The sequence below is a fragment of the Lycorma delicatula genome, chromosome 5 (genome assembly GCF_047948215.1).
Source record: "Lycorma delicatula isolate Av1 chromosome 5, ASM4794821v1, whole genome shotgun sequence".
NCBI classification, from domain to species: domain Eukaryota; kingdom Metazoa; phylum Arthropoda; class Insecta; order Hemiptera; family Fulgoridae; genus Lycorma; species Lycorma delicatula.
The window spans coordinates 86537461-86560739 of record NC_134459.1 but is presented as its reverse complement, the minus strand read 5'-3'; the positions used below and the strand labels follow the sequence as shown (position 1 = coordinate 86560739).

The following is a 23279-nucleotide window of genomic DNA, read 5'->3' as shown; positions in this document are numbered from 1 at the left end:
GATATAAAAAATGAAATATTATAAAAATTAAAAAAAATCTCATTAACATGATGCTTTTTGAAATGTAAAAAATTCATTATTAATTATGATCCATATCCGTCATTCAACAAAACATAACTCATAAGAGGCACGCTGCACAAACTGGCTGAGAATTCAAAAATTCAAAAACACAGGATACGAAACAAATTTTTTTTAATGTTCTGATTTATTAAATTTACAATTAAATATAAACGTATGAAAATAATTTTTTAACAATTTAAATATTGAATCAATTTTTATTTTCTTGATTTTAAATATAAACAGTGATAAATGAACCATAATGCTGATCTCTACCTTTCTTTCGGAAGTTCCGAATTTAAATCCTAGTCATGCATGGCATTTTCCACAAGCTAAAAAAAATTCATTATTATTCTTTCTGGTAGCTGTTATTAGGTGTCAGCCTACTGTTGCTGTATGAATAATAATTATAAGCATTATTATACGTATACGTTATTATAAGTATTAAAGTATTGAAACATACATTATGCAAATATGAAAAACTGTTATGAATAGACATACAGAAATGATAAAAATCTAGCCGTCTCCATCGTGAACCGATAAAATCATCAATCGTCGTGATACTGCAACACGATTCAAAATTTCTTTGTAACTTCAAATCAGATCATTGATCAAATACAGAATTAAAAATATGAATCAATAAAAACATGATGTTATATACTTCAATAAATTACATTTAAAATTAAAAAATAAAACGCAATAAAGATGATTTAAGGACTAAAAGTTTTAATAAGATTTTGGATATTCTACAGTAATAAAATGAGAAATCTATATTTTCCTGTATTACATTTTATCAGCAGAGAAATATTGTAAAGATAAATGAATTAGGTTGGTGGGTCGCATACTGCAGTATCCGGATTTAGTTGAAATATTTTTAGAAAGGAGAATTGAAGATAGAATCTTTTGAAAACAATTAAAATAAAAATATTATGTGTATAAATCAGTTAAAAATCGGAATTTAGTAAATACATTGTGGTTAATGAGTTAAGTAGAACACAGACGAATGTAGAAGAGAAAACTGACCGGTTTTATTTTAATTAAATTATAGTTTAATATAAAATATCCTTAATAAACATTCTCGGTTAGTAATCAAATAAAAATATTTAATTTATATTTTAATAAATAAAATTAATAATCTAAATCTTCCAATAAATTCTGTTTCCAGGAATTTTTGTCTACAAAGGAATTTCTTCAAAATATTTTATCGGATTTTTCAGTGGTTCAAATAATTTTTATTTATAAATTTATTTTTCTCATTAAAGCACTAAAGATAAAAAGAGTGTATGAGTAAAAATATAAAAATTTGTAAAAGTTTCAACATTTAAAAAATAATTAAGCAGTATGTATACACAAAACGCAATCCTTCACTGAAATTTTGAAGTAAAAAATATTTCATTTACTTAACGATTACCTAAAAACTAAAAGTATATATACTTTATAATATACTGGTATTATTTTAATATTAATACTTTTCTTATTAAAAGATTATTCATATATGATTGAAATAAAATAACTTGAGACAATTAACAATTTAAATTATTAATAATTTAAAAAAATGATTAACTGAGAAAAGTGAGACTTGTATAACGCAGCTTCTTTATTTACTGAATAAAGTTTAAGTATATTTTTTAGCCCACACTTGCGTTATAAATTGAATATACTCATAATTCTGTGAAATTTCCAATTATAATATGCTATATGCTTCAATAAAATTACTGCATTATAAACAAAGAGAACGTGTACAAGTACTGATCACAAACCGTAGGATAACAGTATTCGGTCTCCAGCATGTTGATCCACCGGGTTGGTCTAGTGGTGAACGCGTCTTTCCTAATCAGCTGATATGGAAGTCGAGAGTTCCAGCGTTCAAGTTCTAGTAGTCAGTTATTTTTACACGGATTTGAATACTAGATCGTGGAAACCGGTGTTCTTTTTTGGTTGAGTTTCAATTAACCACACATTTCAGGAATGGTCGAACTGAGACTGTACAAGACTACACTATATTTACACTCATATATCATCCTCTGAAGTATTATCTGAAAGGTAATTACCGGACGCTAAACAGGAAAATGAAGACTCCAACATTTTAATTAGATAACAAATTTAATTATTGTAATTTAAAAAAACTGTCTGCCTTATCAGTCTTCTTTAACAGTAGATAATATAAATAACAGCTATTTGATAAACTATACGAGAAACACACGCGCGCGCACACACAGAGAGAGAGAAATACGCACGCACATAGAGAACAAGCTTGTATTAACAGAAAACTTCTATCACAGCTTCTATTACAGAACAAGCACTTATATTAATCCTTCGATTTTCGAATATCTTATATTAAACACTCGAATTTAATGACAGTTGTCATTTTGAAGCTAATAGCCCTAAAAAAATCCTTTACAAAAAATATCAGTATTTTGAAATTGAATCGTGTAATATTTTTACTTTTAAAGCACTTTATCACTTTTGGTTATGCTGTTCAATAACCAAACAAATTTATTAGCAAATACAGTTTTCTTTTAGTTCTATAAAAATAACGAAATTGATTAGGACTGGAAGAGCACGACCTTTGTAAGCTTATTTCGGAAGAATCGAGTTTAACGGCAGAAAATATTCAAGAATGAATGGAAGAATATGTGCGAGATACTAAATAGTATAATGACCGAGTATGAGGTGGAATAAGAACAGAACTGAAATATCTAGTGTATCAAAAAATATCGATGATGAAGATAAAGTAATATATATAAGCCGTCCGAAATACAAAAAGCACTGAATAATTCATAAAATACAATAAAATGACAATAGTATGGTGTTTTCTCCTTGTTATCGAGATGCGCAATATCTGATGGTTTGAAAGAGAAATGAAAATTTCAAACAATTAAAATTAGATATTATTTTGTAGAAAGAAAAACAACTATTTATAGAAGTACAAATTTATTTATTATTTTGACTTAAGTATCGGGTTTTATTTTCACTATATCCGTATTATTGAGCTGAAACCCCAGTTAACTAAATATATTCGTTAAAAAACAAAATTATTGTCATTATTTACTGTTTCAGATAATATAGTATCACAAAACGAAATTTGTATTTATTTTTAATTTATTTTTTTTAAATTGAGTTGATTTGCGTTACTAAAACCTATTTCAAAAAATAAATAAATATTGAACAATACCCTAAAAAATAACAAAACAAAAAAATTAACCGGTTTTATTTTGAATGCAACCAAGATTAAATTTCAACTCGATTTTATAAATATTAACTTTCACCGCAGGGGTAAATATTATTTCTCTAAGAATCATTAATGGAAATCGTTATGTATGAAAAAGGAAAAAATTATATTTAATGCGAGTTAGAATAGTACACCTAGTTTGACGTAATTTTTAAATCTACTGTACAACATAGTACCTCGTGTGAATTATAAATGATTAACTATAATACTGTGTCAAGCGCATATAAACATCCTGTAGATGGAATTTGTCATTCACGGTTGGTTCCTGAGTCTATCAAGAAGTCCTTTAAAGTCTGCAAATGACAAAGAAAGATTGATGGTGAAAGATGTTGTAGCATAAAGTACAGAACCATATTACGTCACCAAGACTCAACTACTTGCTTCAAATTTATTCGTTCCTCTCTTTTTGGCAATATATACATGTAAGAGTTTTATATAATTCTAAAAAAACTAATTTATATATATAAAATATATAAATATATATATATATATATATATATATATATATACATACATACAGAGAGAGAGAATTAGTGATCCCTAGAGGGCAGCATATATATATATATATATATATATATATATTGTTTGTGTGTGTGTAAGTGTGTATGGTTATTTTGTGGGGAGTCGATAAATCGTTAGGTTATACATGAAAGAAACTGTACGTATAACAATACGTTTTCATGTATAATTAACAGTTATGGAGAACAAATCTGTGCAATCACTATTACTTTTGGGTAAGTTACGTCCTGTAAATTCTCCCTCTAAGCGTCAGTTCCATCCCATCGCACTTTTTAGGTCGCATCGTATTTTTTAAAAATATTTTCTATACAAAATTTTCTTTCTATATACAAAAATTAAAAATAAAAACAAAAAAAAAACTTGTTCTAAACAAAACATAAATTTTATTGCTCGTAAAAACTTGAACAAAACCGCCTTAAAAAATTGGAAACTCCCCGTATCGTAACGATGGTATGACTGTATTTACGACAATCCAAAGTTCTTTATTGGTTCTGTTTTTTCTTCTGTTTTTGCTTTTGTTTTGTTTTCTTTAAACCTAAAGTTTGTTTCACTTTGAATGGGTAGGCGAGAGAGTGAGTGCGTAGTGGTTCAGTAATCACAAAAAATTATAAATCAATAAGTTTAGAACTTTTCACAGTTTACGCCTTACTAGCTCAACTGAAGTAAAATGGGTTTTAATTTTTGATTTGCAAGTATAACAACGTTTAAAAATTACTATATATCTTTGTCCAGATACTATTTAATAAATACAAAAACAATACTGTATATTAGTTGGTAAAACGTGTGTTTAGATATTTCTGAGAGTAATAAAAACATACGACTTTATTAATGGGTGGATATAATGGAAATACCATTCAGTTCTGCAATCTACTGGTTGGTAGGAATATGGGGTCAACAGCATTCTTTAGTGTGATTGCAAAATTGATTCGCATATTACTATTGGCAAATAATTTGCATGTTCAGATTGTCTAGTATATCTGTCCACATTTGAATGGTTGGGAAAAAGATCAATATTTCCCAATCTTAAACAATATCAACGTTAATTTTATAGATAAATCTATACTGTATAATGTATACTGTACTCTACTGTAAGAATTACAGTAATTGACTATTTAACAGACACGTTGACGAAGCGGACGAAATTCAAATAAATAAAATCTAGTTCTCTTTTTTTAGAAGAAAAAACTGAATTTACTTGAACACATGATTACATCTAATAAAACGTGTTTTATTAGATGTAATCATGTGTTTTTAACAAACTGTTAAATACTTGTTTTCTAACAAACTGCTGTTTTCTGCTTGAACTAACACAAAACGATGAAATTTTGTCTTATAGAACTTAAAAATATTTTTTTAACCATTTAAGATAACATTATAAAATTTATGTAATAATCATAACAAAATATAAAAAATCTGATGTGGACAAAAGATAACTTCCTTGAACGCCTATTAAATTACATTTACACATTTTTAAAAAATAAAAAGTACATAAAATTTTATTTCATTAATAACCTCTGATATTTTTTAATTTTTTTTTTTTTTTTTGTTATTGAATTATTATTCATCGCAAATTTTTGTTTACGATGAGATGTTAATAATTATTTATAAATCACTATATTTAAATTAAAAAAAAAAATTAAAAAAAAGGAAAAGAAGTCTGCTTCGAACCGATGTGCCTTTTTAAATTAAAAAAAGGAAAAGAAGTCTGCTTCGAACCGATGTGCCTTTTTAAATTAAAAAAAAAATTAAAAAAAGGAAAAGAAGTCTGCTTCGAACCGATGTGCCTACCGATGTGCCTTTTTAAATTAAAAAAAAAATTAAAAAAAGGAAAAGAAGTCTGCTTCGAACCGATGTGCCTTCCCCCAAGATCCAAATATTTTATTAATTAAAATTTTATTTGGCTATAACTCTGAAACCAATGAAAATAAGTTCCACTTATGATAGATATATCGTTAAAAAAATCTCTCAATGAGGGCTTATTACTGCAGTTAAGAAAAAGTCCAAAATTCAAATGTTTTGCATTCTGAGCTTTTTTGGACACTTTTCATTCGTCGTTTGCAATCAAAAGGGGAGGTGCATAACTAGATGTTACAACAGTTCTAAATTCAAAATTTCAAAATCCGAAGGCAAATCGTTTTTGAGTTATGTAAGATACATACATACATCGTCATACATACATACGTATGTACATACATACGTACGTGCATACGTCAAGACGAAACTAGTCAAAATGAATTCAGGGGTGGTAAAAATTGATATTTCCGTTGAAATCTAGAAACTGAAATGTTTCGTGATTACAATAATTCCTTTACTTCGTACAAGGAAGTAACTGACGTAATAAAGTAAGACAGTTTTTCAACTGAAGTTTATGTTTCACTAAGTAACGCAGAAATCTTGAAATGTTTACAGCAATAAGAATTTATCAAATTTAATAAAGTTAACAGTTAATCGTTCACATAAGAGTAGTGGTTATTGCTTTTTAAAATTTTCCTAAGTAAATGAAATTAGCAAAGCACATGATTTTATCATAGATTTTATCTAAATAATATATAATATGAATTAATATAAATATTAAATAAATATATATTTACGTAAGACAAATTGCTGATTATTAACAGCAATTCGTCAGTAAATTTTTAGTGGAAAACTTTGTAGTAATAGATTATTTATTAACTACCTGATATATGGAGACAAAAATCACAAAGCCCAATACTTTGTATTTTAGAGAAAAATGTATGCAGTATCAAATTGGTTTACATACTCTGAAGGCCTTAATCAGGAATGTCTTAACTGTAAAGCAAACGAAGTAGTGTAATTTCCCACTCGGAATACCACGGTTATATGTTTAATCTTTTCGGGTATTTTCTGCAGTTTGAAATGTTTCTTAAAGCATCTTATATAAAAACATAATACATACGGATGTGTGTATGTATTTACACCAGAACCGAAAATTATAAGTTTGGAATTATACGAATATATACATGGAATCATAACATAAAGAGTTGCGTGCACTTTTATAAATCTAGGCGTCACGTTTTTATTGAGTTTACCGTTCTATAATAGGTTTTGATCAGGATCTATATTTGATTTCTTTTTATAATCCTTAAAAAAATACGGTACAAAATCCTGAAATAAGAAATCAGTTATCAAGATACTAAAAGTTCACATATTTCTGTAAATTATTCCTTTGACTCGATTAAATTCCCATTATGTAAGTACGAAATTCTTTTCATCTTTTCACTGTAAATAAATTTCAGATAATTAAATCAACTAACGAGGTTAAGTCAATTATGTTTTTTTTCAAGAAAAGAAAATGTTATTTAAAGCTCTTAGAAAATGATCGTTTAAAAACTACCAAATTTTATTCATAAACTACGTGGACATATAAACGCACTTAAGTTCACATAAAAGTGAGCAACAAATGAAATAAAATTAGAAATTATAAACGTCAAATTAGATAAAATATCATAATTTATTTACTAAAATACTATTTTATAGAACTTTTTTCTTAGGAAAATATTTTCAACATATGTGTTTTTAACAAACTGCTGTTTTCTACTTGAACATAAAAAGATGAAATTTTGTTTAATAGAACTTAAAAATATTTTTTTAACCATTTAGAATAACATTATAAAATTTATGTAATAATAATATAGCAAACATTTCTAAGTAATTCCTGAAACTTACGAGGGATTAGACTGAAAACTTGTACCTTGGATCTCTCATTTTTTATCTACTTAGCTTACAAATACACTTATTTTCTAATCTAAAGAGAAATAATAAAACAAATTTCAAATTAATTAAAATAAGTAAAATTAAAAAAAAAATTAATCCTATACTAAAGTAAGTTACTATGTTTTAATGCAAAAATTATATAAAAAGGTATTTAAATCTTGAATAAATAAATACTTAGTAACTATTTCCCCTCTACCACTACAATAAAGTATGAAAGCTATTTTTTTTTTATCGGGATAATTTATTTTGAAAAGAAAAACAATACCGGCTTCAAATGGAAAAAAATGAAATTATACGGATATATACAGGAATCATAACAGAAAGAGAGAGTGTGTATGTGTGAAATGTAAGCGATACGTGTTTATTGAGTTTACTGTTCTATATGTAGGTTTAGATCAGCATCTATCGTCGAATTTTTTTTTATAATCCTTGGATAGAAATAGATATCGTTGAAAGAATAATTGTACAAAAAAAGTAATAAAATTTCGATTTTTAGAAAAGGTTTTACAACAAAATTCAATGATTTTATCTCAAAGAGATTTCTAGTCTTAGTATATTTATTTATTTTTGATAAAAAAAATATATATATATATATTAATAAAATGTTTAATTCATACTAATTTTCAAACATATTACAACCTGAATTTCTAAAACCAATTCAAACAAATTTAAAGAAATAATAAATCAATTTCCCTTATAAACATGCTGTAAAATAAAAAAATACAATTTTACAGTAAACTGTTTCTGATAACTGAATAAAAATAAATTCTAATTTAAAATTATTAACTAAAACATTTTATAAACAAGATTTTTGAATTCAATAAACATGAAAATGTTAAGGAAGAAAAAACTGATTGAAGGAATGTTTCAATCTGTAAATATTTATGACATTATATATTTTTTAACCCTCGCTATATTTACGAAAAATTATGCTAAGTATATTTATTTATTTATATTATATACTTACATCTTCGGTAAAGTTACGATAGGCCTCACTCGATGGTGTTCTTGCGGTAACAGTCAAAAGCGCAGTATATGCTTTCTTAGCCCGATAATTTCTTTCTTCTGTATCATTTTTTACGTACCAAGGTTTTGTGCTTCCACTGAAAAAATAAAAATTAAATTAAAAAATAATATATTATGCCTATAAAATATATTCACATAGCAACAATGGAGGCGCCTTCCTTGGTAAAATATTCCGGAGGTAAAATAGTCCCCCGTTCGGATCTCCGGGTGGGGACTACTAAGGAAGGGGTCACCAGAAAATTAAAAAATAACATTCTACGAGTCGGAGCGTGGAATGTTAGAAGCTTAAAAAAGGTTGGTAGGCTAGAAAATTTAAAAAGGGAAATGGATAGGGTGAATGTGGATATAGTAGGAATTAGTGAGGTTCGGTGGGAAGAGGAAGGCGACTTTTGGTCAGGTGATTTTAGAGTAATTAACTCAGCGTCAAATAATGGGCAGGCAGGAGTAGGTTTCGTGATGAACAAGAAGATAGGGAGGAGAGTGGAGTATTTCAAAACGCATAGCGATAGAATCATTGTAATAAGGATAAAATCAAAACCTAAACCGACAACGATTGTTAACGTTTATATGCCTACAAGCGCCCATGATGATGATGAGGTAGAGTGTGTATACGAAGAGATTGATGAAGCAATTAAACACGTAAAGGGAGATGAAAATTTAATAATAGTTGGAGATTGGAATGCAAGCATTGGAAAAGGCAAGGAAGGAAATATAGTGGGTGAATATGGGCTGGGCAAAAGGAATGAAAGAGGGGACCGACTTATAGAATTTTGCACGAAGTATAATTTAGTAATTGCCAACACCCAATTTAAAAATCATAATAGAAGAATATACACTTGGAAAAAGCCAGGCGATACTGGAAGGTATCAGATAGATTATATCATGGTTAAGCAAAGATTTAGAAATCAACTCGTTGACTGCAAAACTTACCCTGGAGCAGACATTGATAGCGACCATAATTTGGTGATAATGAAATGTAGATTGGGGTTTAAAAACCTGAAGAAAAGTTGTCAGATGAATCGGTGGAATTTAGAGAAGCTTGAGGAAGAGGAGGTAAAGAAGATTTTTGAGGAGGACATCGCAAGAGGTCTGAGTAAAAAAGATATGGTAGAAAATGTAGAAGAAGAATGGGAGAATGTTAAAAAGGAAATTCTTAAATCAGCTGAAGCAAACTTAGGCGGAATAAAGAGAACTGGTAGAAAACCTTGGGTTTCAGACGATATATTGCAGTTGATGGATGAACGTAGAAAATATAAGAATGCTAATGATGAAGAAAGTAAAAGGAACTATCGGCAATTAAGAAATGCTATAAATAGGAAATGCAAACTGGCGAAAGAAGAGTGGATTAAAGAAAAGTGTTCAGAAGTGGAAAGAGAAATGAACATTGGTAAAATTGACGGAGCATACAGGAAAGTTAAGGAAAATTTTGGGGTACATAAATTAAAATCTAATAATGTGTTAAACAAAGATGGTACACCAATATATAATACGAAAGGTAAAGTCGATAGATGGGTGGAATATATTGAAGAGTTATACGGAGGAAATGAATTAGAAAATGGTGTTATAGAGGAAGAAGAGGAAGTTGAGGAGGATGAAATGGGAGAAACAATACTGAGATCTGAATTTAAGAGAGCATTAAAAGATTTAAATGGCAGAAAGGCTCCTGGAATAGACGGAATACCTGTAGAATTACTGCGCAGTGCAGGTGAGGAAGCGATTGATAGATTATACAAACTGGTGTGTAATATTTATGAAAAAGGGGAATTTCCGTCAGACTTCAAAAAAAGTGTTATAGTTACGATACCAAAGAAAGCAGGGGCAGATAAATGTGAAGAATACAGAACAATTAGTTTAACTAGTCATGCATCAAAAATCTTAACTAGAATTTTATACAGAAGAATTGAGAGGAGAGTGGAAGAAGTGTTAGGAGAAGACCAATTTGGTTTCAGGAAAAGTATAGGGACAAGGGAAGCAATTTTAGGCCTCAGATTAATAGTAGAAGGAAGATTAAAGAAAAACAAACCAACATACTTGGCGTTTATAGACCTAGAAAAGGCTTTCGATAACGTAGATTGGAATAAAATGTTCAGCATTTTAAAAAAATTAGGGTTCAAACACAGAGATAGAAGAACAATTGCTAACATGTACAGGAACCAAACAGCAACAATAACAATTGAAGAACATAAGAAAGAAGCCCTAATAAGAAAGGGAGTCCGACAAGGATGTTCCCTATCTCCGTTACTTTTTAATCTTTACATGGAACTAGCAGTTAATGATATTAAAGAACAATTTAGATTCGGAGTAACAGTACAAGGTGAAAAGATAAAGATGCTACGATTTGCTGATGATATAGTAATTCTAGCCGAGAGTAAAAAGGATTTAGAAGAAACAATGAATGGCATAGATGAAGTCCTACGCAAGAACTATCGCATGAAAATAAACAAGAACAAAACAAAAGTAATGAAATGTAGTAGAAATAACAAAGATGGACCCCTGAATGTGAAAATAGGAGGAGAAAAGATTATGGAGGTAGAAGAATTTTGTTATTTGGGAAGTAAAATTACTAAAGATGGACGAAGCAGGAGCGATATAAAATGCCGAATAGCACAAGCTAAACGAGCCTTCAGTAAGAAATATAATTTGTTTACATCAAAAATGAATTTAAATGTCAGGAAAAGATTTTTGAAAGTGTATGTTTGGAGTGTCGCTTTATATGGAAGTGAAACTTGGACAATCGGAGTATCTGAGAAGAAAAGATTAGAAGCTTTTGAAATGTGGTGCTATAGGAGAATGTTAAAAATCAGATGGGTGGATAAAGTGACAAATGAAGAGGTATTGCGGCAAATAGATGAAGAAAGAAGCATTTGGAAGAATATAGTTAAAAGAAGAGACAGACTTATAGGCCACATACTAAGGCATCCTGGAATAGTCGCTTTAATATTGGAAGGACAGGTAGAAGGGAAAAATTGTGTAGGCAGGCCACGTTTGGAGTATGTAAAACAAATTGTTGGGGATGTAGGATGTAGAGGGTATACTGAAATGAAACGACTAGCACTAGATAGGGAATCTTGGAGAGCTGCATCAAACCAGTCAAATGACTGAAGACAAAAAAAAAAAAAATAAAAAAATAAAATATATCGATTTTAGTTAATTTGGAGAAAACAGGATGTGTAAAAGGTAAAAACTTTTGAGGAAAACAAATATTATAGTATAGACAACAGATTATTGGAAACGTACGAAATAATAAATACGTTGAGGTTAAGAAATTAGAACAGAATAGAAACAAATGAAGAATAACATCAACTGGCCAAATGACGACTCAAGAAAGAAAAACAGAGTTGTCAAATACAACAAATAACATTCAACAAATAAATGTAAAACAATGACGGTCTACATTAATCTTAGTTGTAAATTTGTAATTTACCAGTTTAACTCAATTTTATTCGATGATTACAAACACTGCCCAGATTTTTTAGGACATCTTAACATAGTTAAATAATACTTTGCGAAGGAACACACACATCCAACGGAATTATGAAAATTTACAATTGAAAATATTAATTTTTACATGCATGTGAAGATGGGAGTAAATAACTTTCATGTAATCTACGTTATGTCAAACATAAAAATCTTTTTTTTTATGTAAAATGCTGAGATTTGAATGAAAAACTTAAAAAAAAACATACAAATCACCACGTTATATAAATAATATATAATTGTGAAAAATATATTTTGTTATAAAAATATTTAATTATACAGTAAATGAACATTGATATAATAATACAAGTATAATTGATATATGTAATATAAATTATAAATTTCATTAAGTAATAGATTTGATGTTTTAAATTTCATGCTGCAAGGATTAAAGTTGGAATTTACGTTCACGTCTCTACTGGATTCAACCCCTTTTCCCCGCCTTATTGAACATTAGGCGGGGAACCGCCTAATAGAACATCTCTGGTTATAGCGAGAGATCTATTTATACTATTTCTACGAACAAGAATGAAAAACTGTATGGCCATAGATAGGGTTGGATAGGACTGGAGTTATTTGATAAACAGGTTTGTTTTTAATCAAGCTTTTACATAGATTAATAAATAAATTAAACAATTCCAGTAATTGGAAATAAATCTCTATAAATTAACTGATTTTTTCATGACATGTTTTTGTTTGAATATGAATTTCGTTCCTAAGTCGAGACGAAAAGATCACTCCAGGCTTTCTTATCTTCAATATTTGATACCTTAAGGACCTACCTACATCGATTTTTGTGGTTATTACATTAATTCCTTACCTACCCGGATAACACACTACTTGTCATCACATGAAAAGTCAGTGATTGTACCTGGCACTGGACATCATTGATTCTTCTGCCTCAAAGTTTTGATAGGTCTTTAGGTTACGCAAGCGCATTATGTTATCGGTCATAGTTACTGCAAAGGTCTACAAGACATTTGAGGCCCTCGTTTAAGACTTTTCTCGTGATAGTATTACACAGTTTAAATCTTCACTCCACTTCTAGAAATTACGAGTCGTTTTACAGCTGTCATTTGAAAATATTTCCAGGAATTTATTAAACCTCAGTAGGAGTTTTCGTATTCCTTTCTTTTTCGCTTTCTACACTTCCATTCGCTAGTCTTAGATAAAATCACCAGCTGCCAGTTCCAAGCTCTAGACAGGCAAGTCTAGAATTCTTAACACTCCTCCTAGCTTTTCCTTTCTCGAGAGACAACAAATGGTTTTTAACATGCGCCGACTCAGTCTTTATTTTTCCTGTTTAGTCTCCGGTAACTACCGTTTAGATAATTCTTCAGAGGATGAAATGTATGAGTGTAAATTAAGTGTAGTCTTGTACATTCTCAGTTCGACCATTCCTGAGATGTGTGGTTAATTGAAACTCAACCACCAAAGAACACCGGTATCCACGATCTAGTATTCAAATCCGTGTAAAAATAACTGGCTTTACTAGGACTTGAACGCTGTAACTCTCGACTTCCAAATCAGCTGATTTGGGAAGACGCGTTAACCACTAGACCAACCCGGTGGGTTGCGCCGACTCAGTCTAGTTTAACCTGTCCCTAACCCTCAATTTTATAATGGCTGAGTAGTCGCCTTCTAAGGGTTATAAGTAGTTGTAGGCATTTTTAGTGAATAGACAATCGTTTTTTTGCTGATTTATGATATTGAAAATTTAAAAGGAGTAAGTACAGTTATATTTTTCTAACATTTATTTCATTGTAACAAAATTAATTTTTTTTAGCACCTAGTAATTTATAAGATATATTATTACACAAAATAAAAATTAATCCTAGAATGAAACAATTGTTTTATGAAATGCAATTTAATTTTTAAAATATTTTCACACCTCTCTATAATGTGAGAGTTATATTACGAGTATGTGTGGTTATTATGCGTATATTTTTAAGACCTTATTAAGTAGGATTAAAAGAGTGAAATATAATTACATGTTGAGAGATGGACACTTGTTGAAATGAGAAACGAGTATCTGGGCTAGACTGCCGCGTTAACTACTTTTTTAATTAAAGTCAACCGCATTAATCAATTCGAAACAATTGCATTTCAAGGATGAGTTCTGCTTGATCCGCGTTATCAGATACAATAAAAGATTGTCTAAATAAGAAAAAATTAACACCATTTTTCTACTAACTAACCGGACCATAAAATTAAAGCAACAAAACGAAATAGGGCATAATGACTATAACATTTATATTATAATAGGTTTTTATAATGTTGAACTTTTGTTCAAGAAAATATGAAAAAGTTTAAAGATGTAAATTAATCTGTATAACACGATAAAAATGAATATTTCTTAGTTCAAAACCCAGAATACACTTTTCAGTACTTTGAATATCAGCCCCACAACTTGTTCTTTTCAAATCGGTGACTTTTCTAACGACTTTCTTTACTCAATGTTAATTTACAGGCTACTGCATTACTTCAATTTAAATATCGCGGAACATTTACTGACTCTGTATGGCGACTTCCATCGGCCACATATCCCTTATGAAAGAGTATTTTCTGCAACGGGTTCTCGTCCCGTATCATGAGACGCCACATGAATTCGGCGAAGTAGGATTCCAGTTGTGCTGGTAGTTTTCCCTGTGCTTATTATTCCACCATTTTTGTAAATTCCTCAAGCTTTAAATAATTAAAGTATGAGAACCGCTGTAAGGATCAACGAAATGGTACTGTCGATTCACAGTATAATGGCGGATCATTTTCATTTCTAGTCGATCGGTTTGGTAAGCACAATAAGAATTAGAGTTCAATATTCTCACATTATTAACGTTGTCTTTGATAGAATTCAACAGAGATTAATCGATCCTCACCAATTTTCAAGACAAAAGAATCGCTGTTTTCGCGATAAATGCTACCGAAAAATCATTGTTGTGGATAGACGCGAAATGCGTAATTTTTTATCCACACCAGTTCACTCGATAATTGGAATACTCAACTGTGCAGAAAACATGTGACGGTCTAAAAACTGAGTTTCAATTTTTCAGCCGTATATCGACATCTATACTGACTTTCGAACTGCAGGTACGTTTGTTGCAAGGTCACAACATCTCAGTTTCGTAAGGAAGCATAGTGTATCCATTGTAACATGCATAATTACCGGTAGAATGCCACGTAGTTGCAGGAACTCATGCCAACATGTTGGCAAATCCAAACATTCATGTTAAACGTCGGTAGCGAATTAAACAGCTTACGATAAACGCGCAGAACCAACTCTAAGTAACCGGCTACAATTCATTAGACACAAAACATAGTGTTGAATTTATTCCTACATAATTATAAAAAAATAAATAAATTAGGTGTTTTAACAAATAATCAGTGGCGGTATTTCATTAAAATTCTCACCTTTCTCATGTCATATTTTTGCACGTCAAACAACAGGATAAAACTATAATAACTATTAGGAGAATTTATTTTCTGCTTTTTTTTTTGTTTCTTATATAAAAAACGAACTGAACTTATAAAAAAATAAGTATAGTGAAGAATAAAGATTAATTGAAAATAGCCACAATAGCTAGTTAAAATTCTAGAAGAAATTGTGCTGTATTTAAAATATCGTATTTACAGTATCTCCGCTTACTTAACGATGAATTGAAATAAGTTAAAAAAAAAAATCATAATTCTAAATCCTTAATTAAAAAAAGTCTTCATTGTAATCAAAGATGAGGGATTGTTTTTATTTAATAATGTCGAAATGAAAAAAAAAAAAAAAAAAAAAAATAATGAACAATGTTTACATACTCGTATCATTTTTTACAATTTTATTCGTTTTTAGAAATGAAATATTTTTAATTAGCTGTAATATAATTAGGCCAGAAAAAACAAGAATTATCATTAATAATAGTAAATTTTAAAAGCTACTAAAGTACTCTATGGTACACAGAACGGTACGCTGAATTAAAATAATTTGCAACTAGAGGAAAACTAGAACTGTCGAAAGAGATTACATTATACAAAACGCTTGTGGAGGAAGTAGACTTTAATTCCAAGGAGCTAAAAGCAGGGATTAACAAGCTACATCTAACCCTTATGAATTTCTCATGATACTTACCCGTACAAATCTACCTTGGATTCACAACTTCTCTCTTTAAAGTAAAAATCATCTTTCCACAAGCATGATTGTGTTTTAAAATAAATTAAATTCAACAATTTTTGGTAAAAGTATTTATATTAGTAAAAAACAAAAGACATAATATAAAACTATAATTAACTGTCTACCATCTCATCTGCTAACGAAGACACAACAAAAGCTTTTGTTTAGCTTAAAAATAATCGCACGAGTAAGAACTGACAAGAAAAATTAATGATAAATTAAAAAATTTAATTAATTTAAGTAATTTCCTAAGGTATATCATGTTCATAAAAGTTAAATAAAGTTCAATATTTATTTAAACCCTCTCTGAAAATGTATATGTCCATTTGAAAATATTTAAAAATTTTTTTTATTTTTTTTTTAAACTATAATTTTTAAAAGTCTAAAACGATTAAATTCTTTTTAACTAAAATATGAAATTTAATATTTTTAGTACTCTGTTGTTGGTTAATTTTAAAGAAATCATAATATATTCTTTCTAGAACTTTAGATCAACGTAATATATTTATTAAATACTAACATTCTACAACAAATAAGTTGTTATCTTTTGAAAGGAACACACATGAAAATTGCCATCTCTAAATTAACATCTTTTCGATATTTTTTTTTTTAATAATTTTATTTATAATCGCATCAACAAAAAGAGTCATTAGCGACTTAACAGTATAATATAACTGTACCGGTAAATTTGTAGTCTTGAACAAACTTAGGTCGAATACTTCAGAGACGTGTAATTAATTGAAACCCAACAACCAAAGAACACCGGTATCCACGACCAACCTTTACTAAGATTTGAACCTGAGAATTTCGACTTCGAAATCAGCTGATTTACGACGACAAGTTTACCACTAGACCAACCCGGTGTGTTCATTTGATTTTATTCCTCAATATGTTTCATATAAATCTAATTTTAATTCCGATTTTAGTTAATATTATGGAATTAATATATTTTGACATACCGGGTGATCATTTGAAAAGTTACCACAGTTATTATCAACAGCTATCAATCCCATCGTATTTCTGTTTGTAGGCATGTGTACCATTCTCGGGGAACCTTTCTAAAATTATATTGAAAGGGGTGAAACCCACTATCTCAATCACACTAACCCCAACTCAATAATCTTAAATGGCACTGGTAAAATTTCATTTCATAATTGACCCGAAAAATAATTAAAATCGAATACGAATTTCTTATTTGAATATCTCATAAAATTAAATTCGAATCATTAATGCCTGTAAGTATATTATCGTTAAAAAAATTTTACATGGTGTGTAATGTGTAGGTATACAGGTATACACTTTCCTTTTCTATTTAGCCTCCGGAACCACCATAAGGTATTATTTCAGAGGATAAATGAGGTTGACATGTATGAATGTAAATGAAGTGTAGTCTTGTACATTCTCAGGTCGACTGTTGCTGAGTTGTGTGATTAATTGAAACTTAACCACCAAAGAATACCGGTATCCACGAACTACATGTTGTACTTGGTAACAATAAACACTAGTAATCCATTTTCTTCTTTTATCGCTTTCCAAATCAATTTTGATTCGGCTAATGATTCAGATATCCACTACTATCCTCCTTTTTCCCAATCCTGTTCAAACTCCTATTCAGTTTTTCCATCCCAATTCTTACACCTAGAGTTAGCTTTAAAATTAAAATGGATGTACATCCGGTACTAAGCGTTTCTGCGTATTTTTTTTTTTTAATAAATTATACTTTTAGTTCAATTCTAAGTTCTCAACAAGTCGTGAAATTAAACCATTTATTTAAATATTTTACCTGAGAGAATTTTACCTATCGTAAAAATAACCTTCCTACTCCTTTATAATATCTCACATTTCTGTTGAATGTGAGATGAACCTTGTATGTGACTTCCCACATACAAGGCTTTCCTGATTTATATTTATTTTTATCTATCTTCTTATTTGTCGATTTATTTTTATTTTATCGGATTTACGTTTAGTTCTCCGAACACCCATTACTTCTACTTCTGTTTCTCATATATAGATACTTCCTATCTCACAAAAAAAGCACGTATATACTAGGTGACATTTACAGAAGATATATGTACAAAAAAGAGAAAGAAAAAAATTTAAATTATTCTGTAACTTGTCAGTTTTATTTTATATCCAGAGGAGTATTTTGTCGGAAACTTTTTTAAAAGTAGGTATAAAAAGGTATTACTGTGCAACTTTAAATTTCACGTGTAGTAGGTCTATATTAAAATTTAACTCTGTTCTGTGCTTTCCATACTTTTTCTTTTCGTTTTCAATCTTTTCAAAACATCAATGGATCTCTCTCTTTTCCACACTCTATTGATATTTTTCTTCAAAATCAGTTCAAGACTTCTTATGTATACAATATATAATTCACAAGGTTTCTTAACAGAAAATATTTTCTCCTCATTTCTGCTTAATTTTGGTTTCTACAATTTATTATTATTATATTGTAAAGAAAAAATACCTATATTAAAAGTTTATTCTGTATGAAACAAGATAAATTCTATATCTTTTAAAATTTTGAACTTTGAAAAAGTATATCAACTTTTTTGAGGCTTTTATAATTTTCTTTTTTTTTTAAAAAGGTTTCTTGTATTCTTATTAACTTGAATTAAAAATATGAAAAAGTTCAATATATCGGTTTAATTTAATAAAATTTTTAAAATTACGTTATAAATGAAATATTTAGCAACATAAAGGAAAAGATTATTTTTTTGTTCTGGGCGAAAAACGCTTCGGCGTTATTATTGCCCGGACAACACATTTATTGTAAAAACAAAGATGTATTACAGAAATATAAAAAACAAGATATCAAGGAATATCTTGTTTTTAACTAAACAAGAACTAAAGGACGGAACCTACAACTCCAGACCCTTCGAAAACCATCCCAATGAATTACAAGAGATCTTACGAACGATTGCTTTCTATTAATATACAGAACTTAAAACAGGCCGACTGAAAAAAATAATGTTAGTCATAGGGTTAATATTATCTAATTGATAACATTTAATACACAAACCTTAAAAATGCATAAGTGGAAGAAATTATGATGTGTATAACGTTTAAACAAATAAATTAAGTTTTTTTCAAATAATTCAATCGTATAAAAAATTCGTAATCAACGAAAACTAGTCGTAGTCACGTCGCAATAAACGAAAACACATTTCAGATAATTTTAAATACATAAAACGTATCTTTATCAATCATTTGATTGGTATGATGAAAATTCTTATTTCTTTTTATTCTATGGTAATCGTTTAAATACTAAACTAAGTAATCACGATCTAAACTTTGAATTATATGGAAAATATATTATGAACCTCATCTTTTCATACAATTTCTGTCCCATACACAACACTCGAATTAAAAAATTATGAACTCAGTTATGTGTTCCTATTTGCATGACTTCCTTTTTCCTATTTAGCCTCCGGGAATCACCGTCAGGTATTACTACAGAGATTGAATGAGGATGATGTGTATGATTGTAGCCTTGTACAGTCTCAGATCGACCATTTCTGAGATGTGTGGGTAATTGAAACCCAAACATCAAAGAACATCGATATCCACGATCTAGTGTTCAAATCCGTATAAAGGTCCTTTATTAGGACTTCAACTCTGAAACTCGCGACTTCGAAATAGCTGATCTGCAAAGACGCGTGCACCACTAGACCAAACCAGTGGGTTCTATTTGAATACCTATCTAAAGTCAAATTTCATGATAAGATATGAATTTTCTAAACTTGTAAAGGGTAAATATGTTCAATAATATTATATCCCAAATTATTTTCTCATAAATTATACAATTTGTAGAATAGTGAGCTTATGTGGCTAAGTTTCGATTTTTATTGAATTTTTAAAATAAAAAGATGTAATAATTGAAAAATACCATGGTAACTGTTGACAGAGTTAAATTATTTATTGTTTTATTAATAAAAGCTTAATTGTACACAAACGAAATGATAGTATATTTTTATAACTACTTAATAACTGGAATTAGAAGCAAAATATATTTTTTGAAAGATGTACTTTCTGATCAGAAAGGTAATCTTTAATAATTATTTAATTTCTTTTTTTTTTACTACTTTACAATTTATTGTTTATTTTTTATTTATTATTTTATCATTCCACTCAAAATAGAATATACTATATATATATATATATTTTTTTTTATAAGTGTAATCCCTAAAACAAGCAATTAGAATTATTAAAACAGCAACTAAGTAATAATTTTTGTCAGACTTATTTTTTTTAATTTTATTATATTAGGAAGCTGCCCAGGTTTCCTGACAGATCACAAGTTTGTTTTATTCTGCTACCCCAGACTGGAAAAGTATTGCTGTACAGAAACATATTAGGAAAGAGAAGAAGGTTAAAAGAAAGTGCATTAAGTTAAAAAGAGTTAAAAATCTCTGGATCATGGTAGTTCATCATACAAAACCTGATTTTGACACAAAATTATCATGGTTTTGTAATTTTATCTAGTCAAAGGAGAAAATTTAGTATTTAACTGAACCCTCTAAAAGGAAATAATAGAAAATTTGGATGGTTAAAGTAAAATCTTGTTATGAATAACATGGGAAGTCAATGACTTTCCATATTATCATGTAGCTATAGTATGAAAGCTTAAAACAGTAGTTGAAATTTACTACTGACAGTTTTAGTATTATGAAATAATAAAACTCTGTTTGATAAGAACATCCAATTAAAAATAAATTAATAAGCAAAGAAAGTAATATTACAAACTGTTTTTTTTTTCTGATGAAATTAAAGGAAAACAGTTCATCCTACAAATTTTATCAAATCATACAAATTATTGGGGTCAGAGATGGATATTTTAAAATCAAAGTTATATACATTTTTTCTTGTTATTTTTTACTTCATAATGTCTCAAAAAACTAAGAGATCTTATGATAAAATTTTTTTAATCATTTAATATGGAACAGATTTTGGTGGTATATAAAATTTCATACAAATTAAAATATATTTCATACAAATTAACAAGCAAATAATTAAAATATTGTTAATATCTAATACAATTTGCTTATTTTTCAGAGTGACAGAATTAAGAAGAAAGGAAAATTTAAGCTGATAAAAAAATTGCTAAGGTCTTGAGAGATAATACAATTTCTATTAAATGAACATCAGGTACGTGAATGAAAAATGCAAGCAAAATATATACGAGTATATACTTTATGATAAACTTATCTTTCATCAAAGAATATAGTGTTCAAGAAAAACGGCGATATTTATTTCTGTTCGTGTTTCATATTTTCCAGGGTTCATCTGTTTTTTCTATTAATTTAATTCCTGCGCTCTTTGTGTAAAAAGCAACCACGTAATAAAAATGAAGTTAATTCAGGGAACAAATAACGAAGAAATTAATCGATCAGTAAGGATAAAAACTACATTAAAAACTACGTTAAAACAAGCTACATTTCTACAAAACAGTTAACAGTGACATATGCTTTTTTAAAAAAAATTTAATTCATTTAGAGACTTTAGTGTTTTTAACGTTAAATAGTGTATTATAGATATAAAGACATATTTAATTCACAGTAGTGCTATTTATTAACACAAGTGATTTAGTGTTTGTTTATTGTTTATGGTAACATGACTTTTATTTAGATAGAAATTATTGATGTATTGTTGTATTATCTATGTATTTTTTGTAAAAATAAAAACAGTGCATTAGGCCTACAGGGGACAGCACTATAAAAAAACGCGCCATTTGCTGTACCTCAAAGGTGGTGTGGAAATTGGCAAACAAATTTTTCAACTACTTATTAAGCTGGAAAGAACTTCAAAGAGTAACCTTTTGTACATCATAAGTTTATGCTGACATGATAACCAAGATTCTTGTGTATACCATGTATACACAAGATGTACTTTATATTAATTATACTTTTCTAATGGCTTACACTTATTATGCTTAATAGGATAAATTTGGAATTTATAAATGTTTTACTCCATTCTGAAGGATATTTTTTGTACCATTTCTGTGTATATTATAAAAACATTATACTTTCAATTAAAATTAAAATATTTTCATAGAATAGAACTTCTTAAAGGAAATATAATTATATAAATATGGTAAGACATAAAAATTTGTGAATGCTGTACATTGCAGCTTAAGCGGACCCGGAAGGCAATTATATGAAAAAATTAACAATTTTTCTTTATTTTATTAATAATTCAGACATTTCTCTTTAAAATGGTATAGAAACCATTCCAATCTGATGATTATTACGAGACATAAATCACTTTTTGTAAACAACGCATAGCTGTTTTTTTTTTTTTTCACCTAGTAAAGCCAGATATTTTTACGTGGATTTGAATACTAGATCGTGGATACCGGTGTTCTTTGGTGGTTGGGTTTCAATTAACCACACATCTCAGGAATGGTCGAACTGAGAATGTACAAGACTACACTTCATTTACACTCATACATATCATCCTCATTCATCCTCTGAAGTATTATCTAAACGGTAGTTACCAGAGGCTAAACAGGAAAAAGAAAGAAGCTGTTTTTTTCAGGCCACACAAAATTGTAATTTCAAATGGAACATGTATAGTTGACTGGTACTATATATTCATAGCTGTTTCAATTTTCCTTCTTTCTTTTAGAAATTATATTTTTATACTGAGTAATTTAGATATGTTATCAGATAGCTCTGTTACTCATCTATTGCAATATTATTTATTTATCTATATTGAGGTTAGTTTTCTGATTGTGCAAGTTGATGTTATAATAGTGTGTTTCAGTTTGTTTTATAAACAGTAGTAGATACTATAAACCAAAATCTTTTACCTAACCCTCTGTTCTTGTACTCCAAAAAAAATTTGTAGGAATAAGAAAACTTAGTCAGGAAAACTTAGAATATAAGGTGTGATCTAATCAAATTCTTCACATTTAGCCAGTAGTTCTTCCAAAAAGCTACATGACTTTTTGTACATGAAATTTTTAAAAACATGTACACACCTGTCCGGCTCACAGATGCAGTCGTAAACAAAATTCAGACCTACTATGGACTGGATATCTGCAGAAATGTTATTACTTAGAGAAAAAGCAACGTT

General features: G+C 28.8%; 1 protein-coding gene across 1 annotated transcript in view; it reads right to left on the bottom strand.

The window, feature by feature from the left end:
• The window catches only part of LOC142325158 (atrial natriuretic peptide receptor 1), a 1463037-nt gene that overhangs the window by 838113 nt on the left and 601645 nt on the right, over nucleotides 1-23279 (bottom strand). Inside the window, exon 5 of the mRNA XM_075366562.1 lies at nucleotides 8511-8646. Within this exon, the coding sequence (XP_075222677.1) occupies nucleotides 8511-8646 (136 nt within the window). The remainder of the gene's footprint in view (nucleotides 1-8510; nucleotides 8647-23279) is intronic.